The 26,565-nt window shown below is 33.3% G+C and overlaps 1 protein-coding gene across 2 annotated transcripts; it reads left to right on the top strand.

Moving 5' to 3' along the window:
• Nucleotides 1-1,223: 1,223 nt before the first annotated feature.
• On the top strand, nt 1,224-25,736 carry LOC128184578 (uncharacterized). Of its 2 annotated transcripts, XM_052854117.1 has the most exons (3): nt 1,286-1,358; nt 17,715-17,875; nt 24,011-25,736. In XM_052854117.1, exon 3 carries the CDS (start codon nt 24,071-24,073, stop codon nt 25,187-25,189), a length of 1,119 nt encoding a protein of 372 aa, XP_052710077.1. In that variant the 5' UTR covers nt 1,286-1,358; nt 17,715-17,875; nt 24,011-24,070; the 3' UTR covers nt 25,190-25,736. The 2 variants fall into 2 exon arrangements, with proteins under 2 accessions (XP_052710075.1, XP_052710077.1); XM_052854115.1 differs by lacking the exon at nt 17,715-17,875 and having other exon boundaries at nt 1,224-1,358; nt 24,011-25,733.
• The last annotated feature ends 829 nt before the right edge of the window (nt 25,737-26,565 follow it).

Here is a 26,565-nt window from a genome sequence, read left to right on the forward strand (position 1 = left end):
TAAATCTTTAAAAATCTTCTTCTCAAAAACCGTTTGACCAGAAACGCCAAAACTTATGTGGAAGCATCCTCAGGTAGTGTAGAATCCGATTCAAAGTTGTGAAAATAATGACCCCCGGGGTAAGGTGGAGCCACAATAGGGGGGGGGGTCAAATCTTTTGGAGAGCTGCAATGCTCAACATGTGATATTACTATAAAATCATCCTGTTAGAAAAGGGACTAATGATAATAAACATAAGAATATCCAGTGCAAATAATTGATTTTTATTTATATTATACAACATTGTCCAGATAGTTTGTATTGTGACTCCATTCATTGGTTGATTATAGCATACTTATTGTTCCTAAAGTGAGCGATGTGGCCCTTGGGCCTCTTTTTCTTTTTTTTCTTTTTTTTGGTTATCTAATCACTGAAGGCAAGGAAGTTGATCCTACCAAAGTATTACAGTATAACTTAATCTTATACAGGTGTCTGTAGTGGGAAATTCTCCACAATTCAGTGTAATTTATATTATCCTGATGATAATATCGGGTCTAGTTAAGTGCACATTTATTGTTTGATGGTAATTAAGTAATGTACATGTATGGATTTCTTCCTCTACAAAGTCTATATTTTCTGCATGAGAACATGAACAGTTTGGAATTTCTTTATTAAGAATAAAGAAAGATACTTAGAAGTATCTGCGAATGATATCAATGAATATAGTGTCATATTATTTATGTATATAATAATATAAAAAAATCAGATCTTTAAGCTTTTTCGTTGTTTATGATTAGTTCAACTGCAAATGCAATAAACGTCTATTAATTTCGATCGAATGGGAGGTGCAGAGGGGGGGGGGGGGGGGTGTCGATCAACCGAGAAAGGAAAGTAATGGCAGTATTAAAACTAGCACGGGCGGAATTATTATTTTTCCAACACTTCCCTGACAAACTGCCATGAACCTGCAAATAGAGGACATTGCTTTTACAGAACAGCATTTGATTTTCGTTAAATTGCATTTAATAACATAATTGTACACGACTTTCACATACAGAGGAGATTTAAAAAAACCCGATCCTTTCTTTGGTCGTCTGCTTCACCTTCACAAAAAAAAAAAAATAAAACAAGAAAGGGATCGTGACAAAAATGTAATTTTTCATTTGTTTTACGAGCGTTTATTAGTAGTAAAGCACTTCCTGTTCATTCCGCACATGCTTAGAAGGTCTGTCGTAAGTACCAGCCTCTAATCGATTAACAACATGTAAATAAAATCACTCAGATTCCAACGCCTCAGTCACGAGCTGCGCAGCTTCTACTAGTGATTCCGAACAATTCGCTTGTGTCATTTGGAAATTGGAAAACGTTATGAACTCTTAGTAAGTATTCATCATTTATAATTGTTTGTTTCTGTTATTCAAACCTATATTTTTCTTTTGGTTTGGAATACCTTTAAATATAAATTATGAATTTTTTAAAAGTTAAAAAATGTTTTCACAGATTTGAAAGAAATCACAATAAATATCTGTACTAGAATATCAAATAAAACAAAGCGGAAAAAATGAAGGCAATTTTTATGAAAAAATTACGATCGGCCTAACACATGAAATTGAAGTAATTACAGGGTGATCCAAAAATTCTGATTCCATTTTAAAACATCATAAAATTCTTAACCGATGAAATAAACTGTTAAATAAGGTATCATTCTAATCTCTAGTGGCTTAAATGTTATATCATTTAAAGTGAAAGGAAATAATCTACTTGAAAAAGAAGCAAAGACGTCATATAATAATTATTGGTATTCAGTTTTTCATAGTGTACCATCTTTACCAAATGGCTACTGTACTTTATCACTCATTCTATGATGAGCTGTTTTTTGTTTAAAACAATAATTTCAGTGTAATAAAGAAAAATAAATCCTTACATTGAAGACGTATAAGATATAGATAAGATCTATAAGATATAGATAAGATCTATAAGATATAGATAAGATCTATAAGATATAGACGCTGTATATTTGTATATACAAAATACACGTGTAGTAAGACCGTCAGTGTACATTTTTTAAACATATCTCAAATTCATAGAACTTTTGTAATTTAAGTATTTTACTGTATTGTATTTGGGAAATATATGTTGTTGGCCTTTTCATCTGATTTTTTCTTCTACATAAATTCATGAATCAAATCGTCGTGATTTCAGATAAATAACATGAATGAAATATAATATTGTATATCCAATCATATCACATTGTGTTACATTATCACTGTCCAAGAGAACCGTATCAAAGACCTGTCAGCAGTGACAGAAAAGGCTGTGTCAATTATCAGTTAGACAACTCTATTATCTCCGAGAGAAGCAGATCTGACAAATTATTACAGTATATATAAACACCAAATTGATCGAGTGCGCATGGACATTTTCTGTGAGGGGGTTATATCTTCCTTAACACTAAATATAGATTTTAATAAATAAATGAACCTTTGAATATGAACAGGTTGCGTCGTAATATACCGGTATCAAAAAAGCGTTTGTAACAGATTAAATATATGATCGACATTTTACGATTGTAAATTCAATAAACGTTATAGATCTCTCTCTCTCTCTCTCTCTCTCTCTCTCTCTCTCTCTCTCTCTCTCTCTCTCTCTCTCTCTCTCTCTCATGTGACATGCAAAAATGACGAAATCACGAAATCTGCTGATATTGACAAGCATATGTACACGATAAATTTAAGGATACAAATTAGAAATCAGGCATTCTCTGCACAAAAATACATGCTCTTCATGATATTGCTGTGTTTGTAAAGAGGGATATGTTGATTGTTTTAGCTAAAAAAAAAGTAAAGCACCAACATGATTTAAGACTCCCGCTTCTACCCCACGTTGCTGTTTCTTTTCATCCCTTTGTGCTTAATAATACCTCTTATAATATTTACCATATGTCCAACGTACACTATTCACTAGAATTTAGAAAAAGACCCCGATCCCTCTACTTATGAAATACACGGCTAAAAGAAAGTCTACAAGGGTTTCGCATTTAAAACGACCAGAAAGTACCCGGATTATGTTTAAAAACTGTGCCAGGTGTTCCATGAACTTCAAAATTGATAAACGATGTCATATTTTCCAATAATAAATACCCCTAAGAAAATTGCCTTTATTTTTGTCTAAGTTTACTGATGTAAAGAAGGGACAAGTGAAAAAAGAAATTCTTGAATTTATTTCCTTAACGTTATATGATATCCCGTTCAACAGTCGACTTAAAAGTATTTATCAAGAAATCATCAAAAAGTGACGGAAACGGGAATTAAGGACATGCTTTGGAAAAGAAACTAAAGTATATCCGTATTTAAATCTGCTCTAGTGAGAGACAAGTGCATGTGCAGCGGTCAAGTTCCAGTTCCGGTGCATTTTTTCGGCATAGTTAGACCTAAATACTACGGCTGTTGTCAAACACACTCATCATGTGACTTTCACAATCTGGTAATCGGCGTACTTTGTAAAGGTTAATTTGGTCGTGCCTGGTTCTTCATTGATCTCCAGATTATTCCAAGCATTACAGATAAATGCTATATATGCACGTTATAGTCTGCTAAATTAAGAGTATGAGAGGTTATCAATATCTACCGCTGTCATTCTTTTCAGAATGATGCTGGAATAGCATCAGTTGAGTATTGTACCAATTATTTCCTTCCGAAAAACTCATTCCAAGACAATGTCATGAAATGATGAATCTAACCGTAGCTCAGAGTACAAGAAAAACATGTCTAGGTGAACAACCTTGTGGTTTCAAAATAGGCAGGTTGCTGTCAACAAGACATCACAATAAATGAAATTAAAGACAGTGAAGCAAATCATACGGTTGTCAATTTCGTATGTATTGAATATCCATTTCAAGCGACACATAATCCATTAATTCCTTCATTTTTCTTTTAAAAGCAGAAAATTGGCATCGAATGCGTCAATATTTAAGAAATAACGAAAAATACCTTAAAGCACTAAAAACACAAGATACCATGTCGTTTGTAAGAGACTGAATTAAATTGTGTCTGGAATAGATTGTCAAGGTGTTCGTATATCAAGTAACTGTAGCTGAACATTCCCAATACTACACATACTGTAACGTCAGATACTGATTTGTGACGCTTATTGTTCAAAAAGTAATTGGAATATAATGGAAGTCTGGTAAGCATAACCTTTTGTAATATTTAATATTACTACTTAGGGAAAAAATAAATGAGGTAGGTGAGGGGGGGGGCTGCCATTCAACGACCACCACCAAATACGCTTGGGTCCTTCATTTTTCTTTTTCCATTGTTCTGTACATCAAAATAACCACACTGCAGAACAATATTCCCATGTTCAAGCTTGACGGTTCGAAATTGAGAGTTCTAAAATGGCCATATCACAGCTACAAAACACAACGTTTGTAAACATTTCATCAAACGGATACCCGACGGACGGATTGATTGGACTGTTAGACTGATGTTTACGGCACAACTAAGTACTTGGTTAATGCATGTCTCAAGTTTATCCCTTTTGATAAAGTAAATTTTATTTGTTTTTCACAAATGAGAGGTGAGAAAAAAAGGAGCAGTCTGCACTCGCGTCTGTGTGTGTGTCACATTGCAATTATATTATATGAATTTATGTTAAACAGAAATTGCACTGGTTTACCATTTGGCCATAAGAACATAAACCTTCGGTGAATTTTTATTGGTAGCGCGTCAATGACTACCGTTCTACAACATATCTGCTAATGTTCATTTAAAAGACCTACATCATGCATCTCTAATCCAGCAGCTATGTGATCATTAGTAGACGCTTAATTGTTTGACGTCCCGTTAAGATGACATCACCAGACGCCAACGAAGAGCTTCCAAATCGGAGGTTTGTTGCTAAAAGTTATTGAGCATTTAGGATTCTCTATCGGGCCTGTTGCTACATATGGTCTACCCTACCCCAACCTGCGTGAAAACTTTAGAACAAATATCACTAACCAGAGAGATGGTTAAGGATGGTCATGACAATATTAAGGTTTTTCTATCTCTAAAAAGGAAGAGTTCATAAGTTTATTTATACGAGATGTGGAATGCACTAGTAATTGGACTTGATAATAGTTATAGCCCCTTTTTAGTGTAGCACATAAGAATAAAAACGGTCCTTATATGTTGCAGTTCTTTAATTCTTGATGGTTTATTATTTGGTAATATTGGTAATATTTGGTAATATTGACAGTGGTCCTAAAATAAACAATATCAATAATTGAAAATGATAGTCATACATCAACTGACATGATTTCATAAAAAAATGTTTATGACCTCTTGCTATTACACTTTATCATACAACATAACATCTAAGCAAGAAATAATATGAAGTATAAATAATGTAATAATAATGTACACATTTTACAAACCTAAGTAAGGAATGCTGTATTAGGGCTTCCGGTCACTGTGACTGTGACGTCAGCATATGAGGACTGTTCAATATAAATATCAGGTCTTACTTCTCAATTTATAAAAACTAAACATATTTGATAAGGAACCACTATTATAATAAAAACGTTTCGTATCAAACAATCATTTATAACATCGGGTCACCTATTATTTTAACCTATAAACGTACTTATACACAACTGACTAGATGTCAATATTACATCAATTCTCTGACTAGAAATAAACAACTTTCGATCTGTTAATTACACAGAACTTATAATTCCACAAAATATAGTTATAAATAGAATAATCAATCACTTGTAACATAAGTATTTGATCTAATATGAATGCAAGACAAAAATATCATTACTTACATCTATCAGACAAAAAGGTCTTTCCCGGTCAACATCTACGATGAAAATGCCGCCAAAAGATGGCCTACTGCCTATACCGTAAATTGACCAATCAATGGACAGATTCACAAGTGTAAAAAATTAATAATATAAATTACTTACAACTGAATACTGATATTATAACAGTTATTCAATTAGGATATAAACATAAAAATACTTTTTCATTTCCAAATTTTAACTTTTATAGAAAATATAAATGTGAATCTCGAACCCGACGTTAAATATACTTTGCCCTCTTACACATTTCCCCCCTTTTTATCATTGCTTTCCACAGCAATGAAAAGGTTGCATAAAAACATAATAAAAAAATTTAACTAACAAAAAGTACAGGTATATATGCACAAAGCAATGAAACTATATAATTTCATCTGATTTTGTTACTACATAATCACATCTGATTTTGTCTTGCCCACGAATCACTTAAAGTAGCACTTAATGTAGCACCAAGATTCACAATCGCATCACTGAGTTCCTTGAATTTTGACGGTTGGACGGAAATTTGATTGCACGGTACAGTACTTTTAGGTAAGTTGAACGGGTTGGAATGTTTTCCTGCGGTCGTTCTCTTACTTCGTCGAGGCTGCGTCACGTCTACCATCTCTTCCTCTGAATCCTCACTGCTAGCTGCAGGTGCACATGGTTTTTCTATCGCAGCTTCTTCTAAATCCTCAGCGGTTGCGGAGTGTTCTTCTTCGTCTTGAATTTGTATGGCCTGTTCTGGAATATACTCAAGATCCGATCCTTCAGAACTGGAATATCCATCACTCGAATTCACTCTTTCACCTGTGTCTAAGATTTCTTTCCTTGTCACGTTCTTGATCGGGCCAGATCCATCTGCCAGCTGTATAGAATACACATTATCACCAAGATATTTCACAACTTTGTATGGAGTGGAACACCAGGTATCTTGAATTTTATTCCTTCCAAGGGTGCGGTTTCTCGTAAGAACTCTTGTTCCAACTGGGATGAATGAAACACTGGCTTTCTTGTTTTTCTGATGATTTCGCTGCTCTGCAGATTTTTCTGTATTTGACAACGCCAACTTTGATGCTTCCAGCATCTTCTTTTTATGGTCTTGAATCCAGTCATCCATAGGTAAGTTTTCACTGTCATCATCTGAGGACTTGTATAATCCAAGCATCAAGTCAATGGGAAGAATAGGTTCTCGTCCAAAAAACAAGAAATGTGGAGAGTAACCGGTCGATGAATGAACAGTGGCATTGTAAATATACACCAAGTATGGAAGATATTCAGGCCATTTCTTCTTCTTTTCCGGAGGTAATGTCCTTAGTCTATCATGCATGGTTCTATTAAATCTCTCACACTGTCCATTCCCTTCTGGATGGTAAGGTGTTGTGCGGGATTTTTCAATGTTGTAGTAGTTACACAGTTCTTGAATAATGAAACTCTCAAAATTACGGCCCTGATCACTGTGAATACGTTTAGGAATTCCATAATTCACAAACCAATCTTTAACAAGAATTTTTGCCACCGTAGTTGCTTTCTGATCTTTACACGGTACAGCTTGAGTAAATTTAGAGAAAATGTCTGTCATGATTAACACATTCTCACGTCCATCCGATGATTTTTCTAATACAGTGAAGTCAATGGCGAGAATTTCTTGAGGTTTGTAAGCTATTAAATTACTCATTGCAGGATTAATGGCTGGAACAGGGGCTTTCCCTATTAAACACCTTTCACAAGATTTACACCATTTATGGACATCCTGTAGCATCCTCGGCCAAAAACATCTTTTCTTCAGCAAAGAATATGTTCGCTCGACACCTTGATGACCTGCATGGTTATGAATATTTTCCAGAACTGTCTTCTTTAGGACTTCAGGAAGTAATAACTGTCTCTGTTCACCGGTCTCATCTGTGATCTTCCTGTACAAGACACAATTGTCAATGAAAAGTTTATCCTTTTGATTAAGAAGTTTTCTCACATCTTTGTGCTCCTTTTTCAAGTCATTAACTGAAGGTTTACGATCTTCCTCCATCCAGTAACGAACTCTTTTCAACTTCGGGTCATGGTCTTGAAGTGCTGCTATATCTGCAGGAATATACTCTGGAAGCGTTGTCATGGCGCTCACTGTCCGCATTTGAAAGTCTGACATCTCTTCTGAATTCAACTGAGTCGGTAAACGTCTATCTAACATCTCTAACGATGTGCTCTGAGTAATCCTATTAAAGGAAACTTTCAATTCTTCTTCTTCCAGTGAAGTAGGTCTACGGCTCAACGCATCCGCGTTGCGATTAACCTTACCAGAACGGTATTTCACTGTAAAATCAAACTGAGCTAGCTCTCCTATCCATCTCATCGTCGTTGCATCTACTCGTTGTTTGGGTTTGTTGATGTAACTGAGCGGATTATTGTCGGTATAAATGACAAACTTCGATCCAAGAAGGTAATCACGAAATTTTTCACTAACTGACCACTTGAGTGCCAAAAGTTCAAGCTTCATAGAACTGTATTTTTCCATATTCCTTTCAGATTTTCTAAGTGATCTTGATGCGTAAGCTATCACAATCTTTCCATTTGGTCTCTCTTGAGATAAAACTGCTCCGAGTCCTTCAAAACTTGCGTCTATTTCCAAAATGAACTCTTGTGAAAAATCAGGAAATCCAAGAATTGGAGGTGAAATAAGTTTCTCCTTTAGGGCGTTGAATGACTTGGTACACTCGTCAGTCCATAATTTTTGAAATTGCTCTGCTTTCAGTCTGGTATTCTTTGGTCTTGATAGTAATGCATGAAGAGGAGCTGCTATGCTAGCGAATCCTTGGACAAATCTCCTATAATAACTAGCTAGTCCGAGGAATGAGCGGAGTTGCTTTTCTGTAGTTGGAATAGGCCATGACTCAATAACAGCTGTTTTGTCAGGATCTGTAGATACACCTCTTTCAGAGACTATATGTCCAAGAAATCTTATTTCTTTTTGGAAGAAATGACACTTTGTCGGTTTAATCTTTAATCCATTGGATTTAAGTTTCATAAACACTTGATCTAATCTATCAATATGTTCTTCTATTGTCCTTGAAAACACTAGGATGTCATCCAAATAAAGAACTAGTATGTTGAAATTTTCATCCCCTAAACATGCCTCCATAAGTCTCTGGAAGGTGGCTGGGCTATTACACAAGCCAAACGGCATTCTGACATATTCGTAAAGTCCACCAGTACCTACACGAAATGCTGTCTTAGGAATATCTTCTTCTCTTACTGCTACTTGATGGTATCCTTGTATCAGGTCTATGCTACTGAAATATTTGGCTCCATTTAGAATATCCAAACTGTCTTCAATGCGCGGTAGTGGATATGCATCTTTGACGGTCTTTGAATTGAGTGCTCTATAATCTACACAGAGTCTTATGCTTTTGTCCTTCTTTCTGACGATCACAACAGGTGAAGCGTATGGACTGGTACTCTTACGAATAACTCCTTGGTTTAACAGTTTTTCTATATGTTGTTTCACTTCAGAAATTTGATTTGGAGGAATTCTCCTATGAGGAATTTTCACTGGTTGACTATCTGTCACAGTTATAGGATGAGTTACAGTTGTCGTATAACCCAAATCTTCATCACTTTTCGCAAACACATCTTCATGCTTAGAAAATAGTTCAAGCAGTTTCTGTTCTTGCTTGGATGTAAATGGAACATTTCCAAGATCAAGTTTAGATGTTAGCTCGGAATTATCAGAATTTAAAGTTTTGTTCGACACCGAGACACTACGAATGTTCAATTCTGTTGGTTCAATATCAACTGTATATTCTTGGTCTGAACTCTTCAAAATTTCTATCTGATGTAGAGTTCCAATACGAGTCTTTGGTTGAATCCAAACATCTTCTTCTCCAATGTTTAACATTCTTACTGGAATTCTTCCACTTTCAACAACACTAACAGTATCCACCACCAGTATATTTCGAGGTAGAGATCCATTCTCAATAGAAATAGGTTGGACGGCTGCTACGTATGGATGATTTTTCTTATTTTGTCGTGTTGATCCCACTATGGTTTTCATAGAGTTTGCTGGAATTCTTATTGTTTCTCTTCCTGCCACTTTGACAAGTCCAATCTTCACATCTACTTCATTCTCAGCTAACGCTAAGACAGACATAACATTGTTCCATATAGGGTCTTTCATAATAACATTATCACATTGACAGGCTGTTCTAATATGTTTCAGCACATTACATCCAAGAATCACTTGTACAGCATTTGGATCTGTTGTTACAGTTTCAACTAACATTCCCACGTCACTGAATAATTGGTCTTGAATCTTCAAGTCTACTTCAATGTATCCTAGATATGGTATTGTGATTTTGTTAGCAGCTGACAGTCGTAGAAATTTTCTCGTGTCTGTAATATCTTGTTGATGTAGGAACTGTTTATAAAACATTTCAGATATAGTAGAAACTTCTGCTCCTGTATCGAGAAGGCACTTGATAGGTTGTCCATTTATTTCAACTATTGTAGTGGGACTGTCTTCTGCAGCATTTTTTATTTTCTCTTTAATATCACACGAGTCTTTTTCACTTCCCTCTATCAGGCGACTCTTCACTGTGAGGGTTTCACTTTTGGGTCACTGTTCATAAATTTTGGCCTTGACTGTTGATAAGGTCTTCTGTTTTCTTTGTTCTGTGAGAATTCGTTTTTACGGTTTGCACATTCTGAAGCAAAATGTCCTTGTCCGTTGCATGCATAACAAATAACTTGAGCTGGTCTTCTGGTTCCTCGGTTGTGTACAAATCCTCTGTTTGGTCTGCTTCCTCTTCGATGAAAATCAGGTTGTTGAAATTTTTCTAATGTTTGTGCAATAGTATCAATCTGTTGTTGTTGTTTTTCTAGCATCGCTTGTTGTGTCTGCAACATGTCTGTTAAAGGGTCAGAATTATTCACAATTGCTGATGCAACATTCACCTGTTTATTTTCACACGGTGGATTATCATCGACCCACTTAAGCATCCTCAGTCTAAACTCTTGAAATGGAATGGTTGATTGTTCCACAACAATTTTCCTCAGTTCTTGTCGCACAACTCTGTCTCTAATACCATCTATAAATCTTTCGGTTAGATTGACATCAGTTATCTGCATCTTCCTATCAACTTTCTTATTAATGCGCTCCTGCATTTGCATCAAAATACGTGAATAGTTCTCTAGGGTCTCACTCTCATTTTGATCTCTTTGGTAGAATTTCTGAAGTAATTGTGTAACAGTGTCCTTAATCACAAAAACACGTTCTAAAATGTTAAGTATCTCTTCTCCAGTACGTCTTTGTTCAATTGGATGTAAACGGATTTCTGCCTTGGCATTTCCAGTAAGATGATCCATTACGAAGTCAGTGTGTCTGTCTTTTGATGTCGTTCCTCTGATGTGTTCTCTCATCTCTGAGATCCAGTCTATAACATCGGGATCTGTGTCTTTTTCTGGGTACCCACCGAACTTGGGGAATTTTCTTTCCGATTTCACGTATACTACAGGTGTGGGATTTTCTTTGGACTCGGTTGACTCTACTAAAGTTGAGACCTTTTTCTGTAGATGTTGAATTTCTTGACGCATCGCCACATTCTCCTGATGATCTTGGTCTTCTTTACTCTCCAAAATTTTAATTTTGTCTAAGAGTCCTTGGATGAGCTGTTCCATGGTAACTATAATACTGCACACTGTCGGAAATCACAAGAATCCTGTCCACGACGCCATTTGTAGCACATAAGAATAAAAACGGTCCTTATATGTTGCAGTTCTTTAATTCTTGATGGTTTATTATTTGGTAATATTGGTAATATTTGGTAATATTGACAGTGGTCCTAAAATAAACAATATCAATAATTGAAAATGATAGTCATACATCAACTGACATGATTTCATAAAAAAATGTTTATGACCTCTTGCTATTACACTTTATCATACAACATAACATCTAAGCAAGAAATAATATGAAGTATAAATAATGTAATAATAATGTACACATTTTACAAACCTAAGTAAGGAATGCTGTATTAGGGCTTCCGGTCACTGTGACTGTGACGTCAGCATATGAGGACTGTTCAATATAAATATCAGGTCTTACTTCTCAATTTATAAAAACTAAACATATTTGATAAGGAACCACTATTATAATAAAAACGTTTCGTATCAAACAATCATTTATAACATCGGGTCACCTATTATTTTAACCTATAAACGTACTTATACACAACTGACTAGATGTCAATATTACATCAATTCTCTGACTAGAAATAAACAACTTTCGATCTGTTAATTACACAGAACTTATAATTCCACAAAATATAGTTATAAATAGAATAATCAATCACTTGTAACATAAGTATTTGATCTAATATGAATGCAAGACAAAAATATCATTACTTACATCTATCAGACAAAAAGGTCTTTCCCGGTCAACATCTACGATGAAAATGCCGCCAAAAGATGGCCTACTGCCTATACCGTAAATTGACCAATCAATGGACAGATTCACAAGTGTAAAAAATTAATAATATAAATTACTTACAACTGAATACTGATATTATAACAGTTATTCAATTAGGATATAAACATAAAAATACTTTTTCATTTCCAAATTTTAACTTTTATAGAAAATATAAATGTGAATCTCGAACCCGACGTTAAATATACTTTGCCCTCTTACATTAGATTAAGACTTACAATGAACAAATTCATCTCTTTGAATCTACATTCCATTTTGTATTTAAAAATTGTCAAACAAATTTTTTTTAAGTATTTTTGTTTTGCGTCTACTTCCTTGTAAAGGCCTAAAACCAATATTAATTTCAGTAAATAAAACTTATATTTCTCCAAATATTTCGTACACGCGTCCACTTAATATATGTACAAAGAGTTCTGTATTAAGATATACGATGATATAGTTTCATCATTATTCATTGAATACCAATTTTTGTGGATTTTGTTGTTAAGTTGCACCACGAAATTAAATGTTCATTGAAGTGCAATTTTCACTACCATTTTGTATTGATAGGATCACTGGCCACGAATTAACGTGTCCCTGAAACTGTAATATTCATGGAATCCGCCAAAAACGATTCCCACGAACATCAATAAAACCACAGTATTTTAAATTTAAACTTATAAACTTAAAATATTTGGATTGTTACAGACAAAAATCAAATTAAATTTTTTTTAATGTAGATCTAATATTTTGAGCATGCAGCCCCCTTAATGAATTATCCGACACAATGTAAATAACTTTTAAGGTGTCAATGGGGATAAATGAAGATGATTTGGTAAGTTTGAAAATTATTCTCTGAACCAATGTTTGACCTTTCAAAGTCCATGGTGTTACACTTTTCATTTCACAATTATTAACACAACGCCTATATGTTTCTTTCTTGTCATATGAAGAAAAAAACGTGACAATTTTATGATCATCTAGTAAAGGTGTTTTAAGATGGAATAACACACCTGGCAAAAGACACTTCTTTAACTAGAGGATTTCTGTTCAAAAATAATTTGGAGAAAATATTTCTTCTGTTTTCCTTGATTGGTACACACAATTGGTAATGATTATATCAAAAAAAATTGTCCTAACATGTATTTACAAAATTTAGTAACATCCATCTTCTGTTGACTTTTGATAAACAGTTGTTGTTTGTATATACTTAATCTACATATTGATAAAAAGAAATTAACAAAAAATGTATTTACATTTTTTATACCCGTTGACAATGATTAGAAAAACATCTTATCAAATCTTAAAGTATTGAAAATATTTACATCTACATCTTTGAATAATGTTTCTAAATGATACACAACAAATTTGTTTATAAATTCATGTAGTTCATTACAGCCAATAAATGAATGTATTTTATCTTCATTTTGTAATGAGCACATTGGACAACAATTTGATTCTGTTTTACCGATTTTAAATAGTTTTTCATATGTAAATATTGCATTGTGATACATGTTAAAATCGAATTCAATAATTTCAGGTGGTTTATAAGACTCCAATAAAGTACCCCAACTTTTGAAAAATACACCAGAATCATCAGTATTAAATTTTTCTTTCCAAAAACTATTTGATACAGGATGTTGAAACAATTTGTGTACCAGTAATTTGTAAAATATTTTAACAGTACATGTACTAAAAACAGTAGATTGATTTTCATATTTTACGCAAAAGTCTGCAAGAAAAGCCGTGTTGTGAAACTCCTTTTCTTTTACATATTCTGTCCATTCCCTCGGAATGCTTTCTAAAAGAGTTCTGTTATTTTCCTTGATAGCCAATACATTTACATCAGGGTCATACTCTTGAATAATATCAACAATATAAGAACTTGGTAAAAAAAAACCTGGTATAACTTCATATGCGATATGTTTTACATGTGTAACTCCTGCCTTAATAAAAACATTCCACTTTAACATTTTACCTTTGTTTGTTACTTTTGGATTACAAAAAAGACGAAAATTGTACACGTCACTTTCTTTTCCGTTGAATATCACATAATATTTTGATATACTTTCATGTTAAATACTGAAATCTGATTGGTTTAGACGCAGTTCATAATATGTTCTATTACCCTCAGCGTTAGCAACGCACTTAGCAACGGGTAACATTACGAATTGTTACATGCGCGAAAATCATGCGCGTACGGTTCGCCTTAGAATTCACGTTATTCCTATCTAAAAGCAGTGAGGTTTTCTTTAAAATTAAGACATTCAGTATAACAAAATAAATAGTGCCTGTTTGGGAGAATAACAGTTGAAATTGACACCCCTCGAAAACCATTGTCAACCTCCTCTTCGCGTCGGTTGACAATGGTTTTCGAGGGGTGTCAATTTCATCTGTTACCCTCCCAAACAGGCACTATTTATATACTATTGCATACCGTGCGCTAAACATTTCTTTGTAAAACTGAGGTAATGTAGGTAAGTCTTGACTAAACAATCTCAGTAAAAATATTTCTGAATTTGCGCCTAAAGAACATATCTTTCACAGGTGATATTTTAAAATGTGTTTCAACAAAAAATCTTTCGATGTACAAAAATATTTAGCTAGAATTTTTAGTCTAAATAATAACATTTTGAGATAAATATCATTCAACATTAAACCTCTATTATGTTTATCATCAACAATAGTTTTGTAAGACACCAAATGTGCACCATAATTCCACAAAAAATTAATACATTCTTTTTGTATTGAATCTCTTGCCCATTTAGGGATTGATAAAACAGATAACGAATACCACAACTTTGACATCAACATAGTATCTATAACAACTGCCCTTCCTTGAATTGTTAAATCTCTTTGTCTCCACAAATTAAGTATTTGTTTAATTTTTTTCACTTTGTCATTCCAATTTAAAACTTCACATTCTTTCTTGTTTCTACCAAAAAATATACCAAGTATTTTCATAATATTTGTTTCAGAAATATCAAAAGCGTTTTCAACTTTATCTTTTAAACAACCTGAACCTATACACATAATTTCAGATTTCTGAGTATTAATTTTTGCACCTGATGCGTTTCCATATAACTCAAAAAATTGTAAAACTTCTGTTATAGAACCTGTATCTGATATTGTCATAGTTGTATCATCAGCATGTTGAAACATTGAAACACGCCACCTTGTCAGACATTTGTATAGGTATTCCTTTTATATTTGTGTTACTTCTCATTGCATGATACAAAGGTTCTGCTGATAAAACATATAATAAGGCAGATATTGGACAACCCTGTCTGACCGAATTTTTAACTGGAAAATAATTTGTTAAAAAACCATTACATTTGACACTACTAAAAATGTCATAATAAAATATCTTTATCCAATACAGGTCCTATACTTTATCCACTCGGCTATGGAGCAACTTTCATGTTTCATTCCATAAAATTCCTTTAATAAAACAAAATGTCGTTTCGATCAACGGTCAGCCATTTTGTGATGATATGTTATTCCACATTAAACCCTACCCGGTTATTGAAAAACAAAACACCATGAAATTCATCATCATCATCATCATCATCACCATCATCGAAGACTATATTTCTTCATTGTCTGATTTAATGAATGCATTCACTAGAATAACAGTCAGTCCTACATTCCTGATTTTTGGTAGTTGTTTAAGGGGTTGTTGTTGTTGTTGTTGTTGTTGTTGTTGTTGTTGTTGTTGTAAACGCAACTCAAAAAGAGCAGCACGGAATATTGTAATTCTTTGTAGGTTTTTTGGACACAATGTGTAGATTTGAATGTTAACAGGGAATTCCGTTTCCTTCATATTTCTGGAAATTTCTGCTTTTTTTGAAATAGAATATTTTGGCCGTATATTGAATCTAGATATTAACAGTTTGTCAAGATAAATCCTACTAAACCGCTTCACAGAATTTTATAAAACTTAGTAGGTATTAATATTAAGGACACAATGCATAGATGTGCATATTTCCAGGAATGTAGAATTTTATTGTTAAAGACAAAATTTTAGATGTGCATATACATTTATCCTGGAAGTTTTTATGTGATAATTAATTTTTTTTGGGGGGGTGGGGGTGGGGGGGGGGGTATGTCCCTATATTGATGTATTTTTATTTTTGTATTTATGCATACCCTGCCATTCAATATGTGTGGCATTCTCAAGTAATGGCGGAGCGTGGGTATGCTCATCTTTTCTTTTGTTTATCATATTGCAAGATTTGATCGATTCATGAATATGACTTCCTTAGAAGAAAGAGCTAGAACAAAATTTCATGTTACCAAATTCTAAATTGTGATTAAATGTTATGTCAGGAAATGTATTTAATAGGATTCTCTACATTTAACATCAAATTTCAATCGTTTGCATAATGATGGTACAGTTACCGTAAGAAATAAAGACCTACATAGGGAGTGGCAAAGGCAACTAGCTAGTGATATAGTGGACCATAAAATGCTACCATCGGTCAATGTCTGCTTATTGTTTGAATACTCTTATTGTGTTATAATGAACGAAAACTTAAGTAGCTGATTACTTAAGTACTACTCCACCTAAGAATCATACAGGAGGCGATTTATTCAAAATATGTAATTCATTTAAATTCTTTAGAAACCTTCAATTTGTTTTTTTTGAATACTTTGTTGCTATGAAACACATGTTCCACATAAACATCTATTTTCAGTGCTTAGACGCCAGTCACTGTTTTGAAATATAGAAATGTTAATCAAGATTCATTAAGCGTGAAAAAAATTTGTTGTTCTTTTTTTGTACAAGGAGAGTCTTATTAATTAAATAGAAAAACATAACCATTTTCATCACAATATTTAAAGTGTGGTTGCCATGGTTAGATCGCCTATAGTAATCACTGTTTTATTCTTTTTAAAAAATAAGCAGTTCTCTTTTTAAAAAAAAAATAGTTACTATCCTTGATGATATCAATAAACTACTGCATAAAATTAAGAAAAGACATTTTTGAAAAATAACATAAAAAAAATTCACCAGGTGCAGTAGGGTTATTTTAAGTGCAGAGAGGTAAAAAAAAAAGTCATCATAAAACAAAAAATTAAAAAGTATTATAAACTTGAAAATGCGTCATTGTCCGGAAATTTATAAGATTAAAAGAAAACAAGTTTAAAATTATAAATATTTTAATGAAGCAGTGGTCATTCACATCTCTGAAACATTAGCCTTCAATTATAATCAATATATTCAACAACAGATAATTGAAATTTGCAAAAAAGAAAAAAAAGGAACTGATTTACCTTACGAACTGAAAGGGGAATAATCAACGATCTAAAATTGTCATTGGCAGTAAGAATTTCTTTTGTACTTGGATAGATCTGCTCCGGGGTCAGAGTAAATCCAATCAACTAATCAATAGGTGCAAATACTCCCCTAATGGATGTGGTAAAAACCAATTACCCCCTCATTCTTATATCTTACAGATGCCCGTTTATTGAGGAGAACACGACGCTGCCTTGTCGGCCATGTTAAACAGAAAATATTGATCGTTTCTGACAGTTTTAAAGAGTCCCCTCATTACACAAGGCCACTGGCCCAAGAGTTTCATTAAGCGGTTACAATATCACTGGATTTATCATTTAGGGTAAAAAGTTGTTTTTGATACGTGACTAAGCCGGTATGAATTATTAAATCATGATTGAATTATTCTCATCAAACCAAATTATCCTTGTTTACTTGTAGTGCTGCAAATAGAACGGCGGTACTAGTAGCTGTGTCTTGCGTAAAACTTGTAAAAAATGAATTTATATAAAATCCACAAAAATACCTTTGAAGTTTGGTTATGCTACATCCCACAATAATTACTACAATAATTCCTACAAAATATGTTCTATGAGCTCTTTAATTTTAATTTTGAAAAACGCTCCACATCTTTTAAAATAAATACAACAAGTTTTTTGTCGATATCTACTAACGTTTTCTGTAATTGATATACAGTTCTAACTTTGCGATTAAGTCCCATGCACAAAGTGTCTAAAATCGTGTATTTGAGGGTCAAAGGCAAGTAACACGTGATTTATTGTATGTTAATTGCGTAATTCGTTTTGGTAAAGTATTCACTCAGAATCGAAAAATAAGTTCCTTCCTCGCAGTGCAATACGCCTAACAAGCTATGACTACAGTTTTGTTTTATGCACACGACGTACGCGGTCAGAAATACAGGACAGTTGTCTTTTGCAAAACCATTACATGACAGCTTGTGGCAATGTCGTGTCCCGAAATAATAGCATGGGATTTTTTTTATACGTAAATGCGAAAATATCACGTGCATAAATCACGAGCTATGGACACGATAGACACACAGGATTTCACTTGAATTGTTTAAGGTATCCCACTCCTCAAAGTTCTTGTATCAAGAATTTCTTAAGAAGTATATCATTGAAATCTGTAGACAAAACACACTTAAAAAATTCAAAGATAATGGGAGGCCAGTGTTTATTCCTCTGAGTTATGGCCAATTTAATTTGACCTTTATGCATTGCGATTGCAGGCTGATCAAGATCTGTCAGTATTTTTGATTAAGCAAACTTTTTTGTTGAAATCTTGTTTTTAATTTTTCACAATGGTCACACTGAATAGAGGAATTACAAAAAAAATTGATCAATACGAAGCTGCATTATTAAATTTTTGTGAGACCTTTTTGCACTTTAATTGACAATTTCTGTAATAGTTACAATTTGATTTGAAATAAAAACATTTTGAATATCAAGAATTTTATAAGATTAATCCAGTTTTCCTAGATATGTATTCAGTATCATTTTGACATAATAAACCATGGCGGTTAGTGATGTCAAATATTAGATATATGGCTTCAAAGGTAAAATTCTCGCAAATTTTGGCTTAAAAAATTCAGACATTTTCTATATATTTGCATGATTTTATGCAAAACATCTATCACTCTCTCAAAATTTAGTTGTGTACAAGTCATACAGGACCTATAGAACATGTCACAAACCTAGCAAATGTTAAAAATGTGAATAATGAATCAAGTATAATAAAAAGAAAAGTATATTGAAAATTCATACAAAATTGCTTGTTTCTATCCTTTTCGACTAAAAAAAACTTCCGCACGAGAAAATAGTTCCCACCAAAACTTGTTTGTTTCTTGAATTCAAATGGATTTTTTTTTAGTGTTGTGAAATTATGAAATGATGATCTTTCTGTGAGGTTTAAATGAATAAAATCATATCATATTCCTTTAAAATATAATGAACATCTGCGCAATGAAATCAAAACGTGAGGAGTGAGATACCTTAATAAAATGCTTTCTTTGATGATTCATTCGGGATATGAAGGTGTCGGCATTGCAGAAAAAATACATAACCCGCGTAAGCGGGTTATGTAAATTTTTTCTGCAATGATCGCTACCTTCATAACCCGCATGAATCATCAAAGAAAGCATTTTATTGTTTATATTTACATCTTTCTTTTAACAAATTAATAGTTGTTCCTATAAAGTAAGAAAAATTTACTAAATCATTGTCAATGTACATCAGTACGTTAGATAAAAGAAACAGCCAATTTTCTTCTAAATAGGAATTTGAGTCTGACGTCATTATGCTTATTTCGTGCAGTCTATCTTAGGTTGCTAAAGGTTTCAACCAGTTGATAAACGGAGCGTGTACATTTCAGTCCTGTTAAAGCTCTGGATAAAATCAGTTTCCGTAAGAAACAGAGGGAATCATACTTTGCTAATGCAAATATAAAAATAAATTTCTTCAACACAATTGTTAACAAATATTCTGAATTTTGTGATACACAAAAATTGAGAAGAAATCTTCATAATGTGAGTTTCTCGACCAATTGTCTATTGTCAGTCACTGCACACAAATTGTTAAAACTAAAAACAGGGACATGCGCAGTATGAAATGGGATGGTATGGTGAATACTTTCAGCAATATGAGCTGCAATTTTCATGCTGAACTTTTTTTTTTACGAAAATGTTATTTTCTATTAAATTGACAAAAAATATCATGGTTTTTAAATTTCTATTACCTTTATTTTTGTGGTAAAAGCCGTTTAGAAGCCTTATTTGGAGCAAAATTGAATTATTGTCGTCCTGTGCAAAAATTGATCTGCTTTATATTCCTTATAAGAGAAATCTTTCTACTGACAAAAATTAAAGATTTTTTTCAAATCTTATTTATCATAAAAGTTTAAGTTACATGCAGACCTAGAATACTAGTAGGTTTTTGAAGTGAAATAAAATTCTAAAAAATACAGCTCATATTGCTTTAAAGGGGCATGGTCACGATTTTGGTCAAATTCAATTATCTATTTTTATTATTTACAATGCTTTAGGAATGTATTTCTAATGATCAAGTGAAGTTTGAGAGTCGGTCATAGATTTATGAACAAGATACAAGGCTCACAATGCTCTGTCATGTAAACAAGGCTGGTGCCCTGTTTTTGTTTACAAAAGTTCAATATACCAGTAAAAACTCTTTTTCAAGCTAATTTGTAAGTATTTTTTTTTTAATTTTAAGCATAGATAAACAGTTTCTAACGTTCAACACATTCATTTTAGGTTTAAAACTGGAATTTTCACTTCAACATTCAAAATGTAAACAAAAGCTTTGTTTACATAGCAAAGAATTGTAAGCTTTTAACTCACTTATAACTCAACAAACGACACTCAAATTCTGGTTGCCTATTTGAAATGCCTTACTAAAGCATTGTAATCATTAAAATCGGAAAAATGATTTTTGACCAAAGTCGTGAGTGACCATGCCCTTTTAAGACAGAGAGATATATGCTGTGGTGAAGAGTATCGAAAATCAGTCTGATATTCATGTAGAAAGAACGAATGCTTGACGTCTGGCTAAATCATGTTCCTGATCAGGGGATTAGTAAGCAATTACTTTACACGACCAGGATATGACCTTTGACATTTGGTTTTGATTGGCTGCATGTATCATTTATATATATATAAACCTTTGCAATAACAGTTCCACTTCGAGATATATTTACAAAAACACATTTAACAAAAACGAAACCGAATACGAATGTTGTTTTTTTTCAATGTAGATACAATACCTGATTGCACATGTATTTACCTTCGCAAATATATAATTACATATTGAAACTATGCTGATGCCAGCTAAATTCCATGTCTTCGGTTACCAAGGATTACGGTCATTAACTCGGAGAAAAACACTTTTTCTAACCCGCCTTCATTCCTTCCTCGGTCAGCTAAATCAATGTTAAACGCAAAATACTTTTAGTACGCCATTGAACTCTCCAGCGCATTATTTTGGTAATTAAAAAGATGTCCGTGCGTGATGGATATTTTCATTCTCTCTCTCTCTCTCTCTCTCTCTCTCTCTCTCTCTCTCTCTCTCTCTCTCTCTCTCTCTCTCTCTCTCTCTCTCTCTCTCTCTCCTTAGTTTCCCTTGTTAATATTTTTTCTAATAACAGACCTCTCCAAACTCGAGCAAAACCACATTATCTTTATTAATTATGCTTGTACAATATTTTTTCCGGATATGAGATCAGATGAAAGGGGATTATTCAACACATCAATATAGAGTCATCTTGAAGGAAGATTTTCACGGAGGTCATATTTTAATCAATAAACTCGTTTTTATAACAGTACACGTTTCCAAGAACGTTTGAAAACAGGCAGATGCATTTTATGGTTACATGTTTACATATACACGCAACAGAATGTTACATAATTCGCTAAATTAAAAATCTTACCAGTGGATATCATCTGAAGATTTCTGATGTGTAATATTTTTGTCTCATAACAAAATGTTGATAACATAGAAAGCTTTTAATTAACTTATGTAGAGGAAGATGAAAAAAGCTAACGATTTTCTGCGGGGAAGAAAACTTCCGCCTTTTCATACAATGATTAATTGCATGCCTAGTCCATTCTTTCACATAGCATGCAATTAAGAAAGTGATTCGACATTAAAATTTGTAGTGAGAAAAAAAGACTACCTTTTACCGTCAAAGTTTCTAAGTTTGTAACCAAAATCGACCTTGTACAATTTGTGATATAAAAATGTATCAACCCTCTGAATTACAAGTATGCTTGAATTGTAATACATGTATGTGTATGTTTAATTGCCAATTTTGAAAATTAAGCTACATGTATCCTTTAAGGAGCATTCTGCTTTGGTTATGAAGTTATAATTGGTCAGTGAGAAATTCATACAATTGGTGAAGGTGATTGAAAATTAACTATTTGAATATAGTAATGATATAGATTGGGGAAAAGTACTTAATAAAATAATTTCTCGTTAGTTCAATTATATTTTATTGATTTTTTTAACAATTGAAAATGGTTATTTCGCATCGTATTTGTTTTTACTCTTGTCAACATACTACAGACTTAAATATTCAATAATTGTATTTTGTTGACTTTTCAAGACCATTCGGAATTCTTAAGAACTCCATTTCATTTTTAAGATGATCAACCCATATGAAAAAAATGCAAATATAAATCTTTTTCATTGCAAGCAAAAATCTTTTTCTTAATTTGGCATCTAAATCCTTATCTTACCGATTGACAAACTGGAATCTAGACAAAATTCGGCATCTTTTGCCATTTTTGTAAGTCATGCGGGAATCGACGCGAGCCCACGCGGAGAAATATCAAAACTGAAGACATTTCTCTGAAATAAAACTCGGCAAAATCAAATTACACTGAATTCTTACGCAGTGAGGTACTTGAGCTGACAGATTCAACACACGAGCTGAATACAGCAAGGAGCTGTACTTTTATTAAATCATGTTATTGCTTTCCTTTCGAAATATTACTAAGATAAAAAAAACTCACGTGTATTTTGGATTAATGTTAATAGTCACCTTCTTAGAAAACAAAAGGTGATTCTGACTAATGATATTTTCAACATATGAAATTTTTAATTCTTGATGTGATTCTATTTTATAGCTCTCATATTAAAAAAATTCAGAATAACCCCCCCCCCCCTTACAAAAAGATACTAGAAACTCATCGTGAATTTTTTAAGATATTGAAGGCTTTTTAATGAAAATATCGATTTTGGTTTAAAATACTGTCATCCATTAGGCATACGACAAGAGCTAGTATTTTAGTTGAAACGAAAACAACATTGTAGAAGTATATGCGTGCAAGCCAAAGACATGCATTTCAAACCAGGATCGGTTTATTATAAATCACTACACTTAACGAATTGAAATGCGGTCGTGCGTGCATATTATGGTGCTGGTCGGATATTAGTGGTTCAAAAAGATCGGGAATTTTATTGATTGTAAGGTGACATATAGATACACTAAAAATTGCAATTCAATCGAACAATGCATCAATTTCAGTGTATTTTAACGATTACATTCATTGTTGAAATCACTGGGTTCGGGATTTGGTTGATAAGTATTGAGGAGCTTCTAAAACTTCACTGATCCAAACAGACAGTTTGATACAACAAAATCCAGTTGCGTTCTGTTAAATAACTGATTTAATTTCACACCATATTCAACTAGACTTCACATATACAGTAACTCTTATTTGCCCTAGGGAAGAAAACGCATCTACCATAATTATTATACATCCTCGTTGATATTTTCAAGGTTCACTTTAGTTTGCATTTCAACTTTTCATTTTCGATTGCCTTTTATGCAAAATTGTTATCACTAGAGCAAAAGAATAATTTGAGTGTGCTTTATGGTGCATAGGGTTGATTTCATCTTATCAAGGCAATTTTTGAAATTTTTGATTATTTTGTTTTTGCAGAAAACATGATGTTTTAAAGAACAATAGGGAAACAACAACAAAATTGGCCAGTGCAAAGCGATGGAAAACACCCAGCACGTTAATTACAGCCAACTGAACAGAACGCTTGATTCCGAGGACATCTTCGAGTTCTTTCAAAGTCCAAACGTTCCCGAGGGACTGCACTGGGCCGCTTATGTTCTACATGAATACTGCATCCCCGTCCTTTTCTCGCTGGGGGTGTGTTTCAACATCATCATCATTATCAGCTTCCTGTCAACAGAGTTGAACCGAGTTTCTCCGTGTCTCTATTTTGTTGCTTTGGCCTTTGTGGATATCACCTACTTGGTTCAGATGATGGTCCCCTGGGCCTCCAGCAGATTGTATAATATTTACGCCGTGGCGGGAATCTGTCAGTTAACTTATTACTTTCACTACCTTAGTACCTTCATGGAGTGGTGGCTAATTGTATTAATGATGGTTGAGCGTACTCTAGTACTCCTGAATCGGAAAAAGGCCAAAGTGCTATGTAGTTCCTTTCGCACAAAATGCACTATTATATCAATGTGTGTTTTCTCCGTTGTTTCCCATTTGTATTTAACGTGGACCAGTGCGGTAATCAAAATTCGAAATGTCGACAACTGCATCATTATTCCTGAAAACGTCAAGAACATATTCTTATTAAGGAAAATAGATGTCTTTTTCTCATTCATTGTACCGTCATCGTGTATATTTTGCATGTTAACAGTATGCCTCGTAAAACTGTTCGACAAACTTCGAAGTCGGGGCACGCGCCCTTCTCAGCATCAAAGTAGCAGACGTTCGAATTCGAGCAGACGACCGAGCACCCTGGTTCCGGAAGATCAAGGAGTAATAAAGCTGAAAAAATTTAACCCAAGAGTATTCATGAAAAGCAACCGCCTGACGGTGACGTGCTGTACCCTAGCGGCCATTTTTCTTATTTTGTGTGTGCCTTTTGACTCCCTCAGAACCAAACTCACCTTCGAGGACCAGCCAGATTATTTGGATAGAAAATGGCTGGATGTTCTGAACGTTTTCTCGGCCTTCAACTACACGTTCAAAGCCGTGTTCTATTTCGTTGCCATGAGAGAATTTCGTCAGACAATCTGGATTTTGTTGAAGAAAATAACTTCTTATTGTCGGAATACTAAAATCATCCTGAAATTCCATCCTATGTGACCTAACTATTTGTACATACATAAAAAGGAAGTAGACATTTGTCTACATTGAATAAAGCTTGTATGATATATGTGTAAAAAACATTTTTCTTTTTTAATCTTATAGGCCTACAGTTTGACACTGTGGACGTCGTTTTATGGATGTTTTATAAGAAGGAATGGGCTTTTTTGTTTTGTTGTTCGTGTTTATGTTGTTTGATTTTTTTTTTTAAATTTTTTTTGGGGGAGGGGGTGTTTTGTATATGTGTGTGTTTGTCTTCACTTTTTAAGAATGTTTTATTTTTTATTTGTTTTTTTTTTATTTTTTGGCAATGCTGAGTATATAATTATATTCATATATCTAAACAGTCATGCATTTTACGACAACTCTTCCATAAAAAACCACCACAAAATAGCACTGGATACAAATATTTTAACAATTTTGGTGACAAGTGCTTAAAAATTAATTAAAACATCTTAGAAGAAGTCATGCGTTTTTCTAAATCAGTAATTCACAAACTAGTACAGAACTGTACTTGCATCTATACTTTGTAAGACTTCCAAATGGTTGTAATTAACCTATCATATTAGGAAGAATGGGGTGTTTGTTTAAAGAAACCAACTGGTAATGATATATATATATATATATATATATATATATATATATATATATATATATATATATATATATATATATATATATATATATATAAAAACAGTTAAGCTTTCTTGTATATTTCTAACGGGTTAAAACGGCAGTGATCAAATCGAAAAAGGAAAAAGAATTGATCGGTAATATATTTTTTCTGCAATGGTAGCCATCTTTATAAACCACTCACGAAAGCATTATCTGTTAAAAACCGAAAGTTCAACATTGTTGCTTTTATATTGTCAGAGAATTCTTTGTGTTTATTACTCATAAGATAAACCATGCAATCTTGATAAAAGCATTTACTTTTTAAACTTGTTTTGAACACTTATCAAATGCTAAATTTGTGTTGTATGATATTTCCTTTTATTAAATCTTTCTCCCGAATATTTCCTCCATCAAACAACAAATGGAATGCCTTTCATGGAATATCGTCTCCGGGGAACCATCAATGCGGATAAGTTTTGAGGATGATTTCAAAATGGGACTATTTTCTGACGTGCATGGTTAAGTATCTGTAAACCGTCCCGAGACGTTTGCAAACTCGTTATGTTGTATCGCCGGAGGGTTATTTTTTTCCTCGTTCCAGATTATTTATTTTTCTGTTGTTTAAAATATATTATCAGGCAGTCGTGTCTCTTTATTGAACACAATTGGTACAAGTTCTTTGTTCTTGTCTCATTCAGAGCTTCATGGAGATAGTCTCATCCTTGGGGACAGCGTTATTGAAAGTAACAGAATGATGCATT

Source organism: Crassostrea angulata, chromosome 5 (genome assembly GCF_025612915.1).
Source record: "Crassostrea angulata isolate pt1a10 chromosome 5, ASM2561291v2, whole genome shotgun sequence".
NCBI lineage: Eukaryota > Metazoa > Mollusca > Bivalvia > Ostreida > Ostreidae > Magallana > Magallana angulata.

What these genes read in the sequence shown, in the direction of transcription:
- LOC128184578 (XM_052854115.1), top strand. Translation starts at nt 24,071, where the DNA reads ATGGAAAACACCCAGCACGTTAATTACAGCCAACTGAACAGAACGCTT.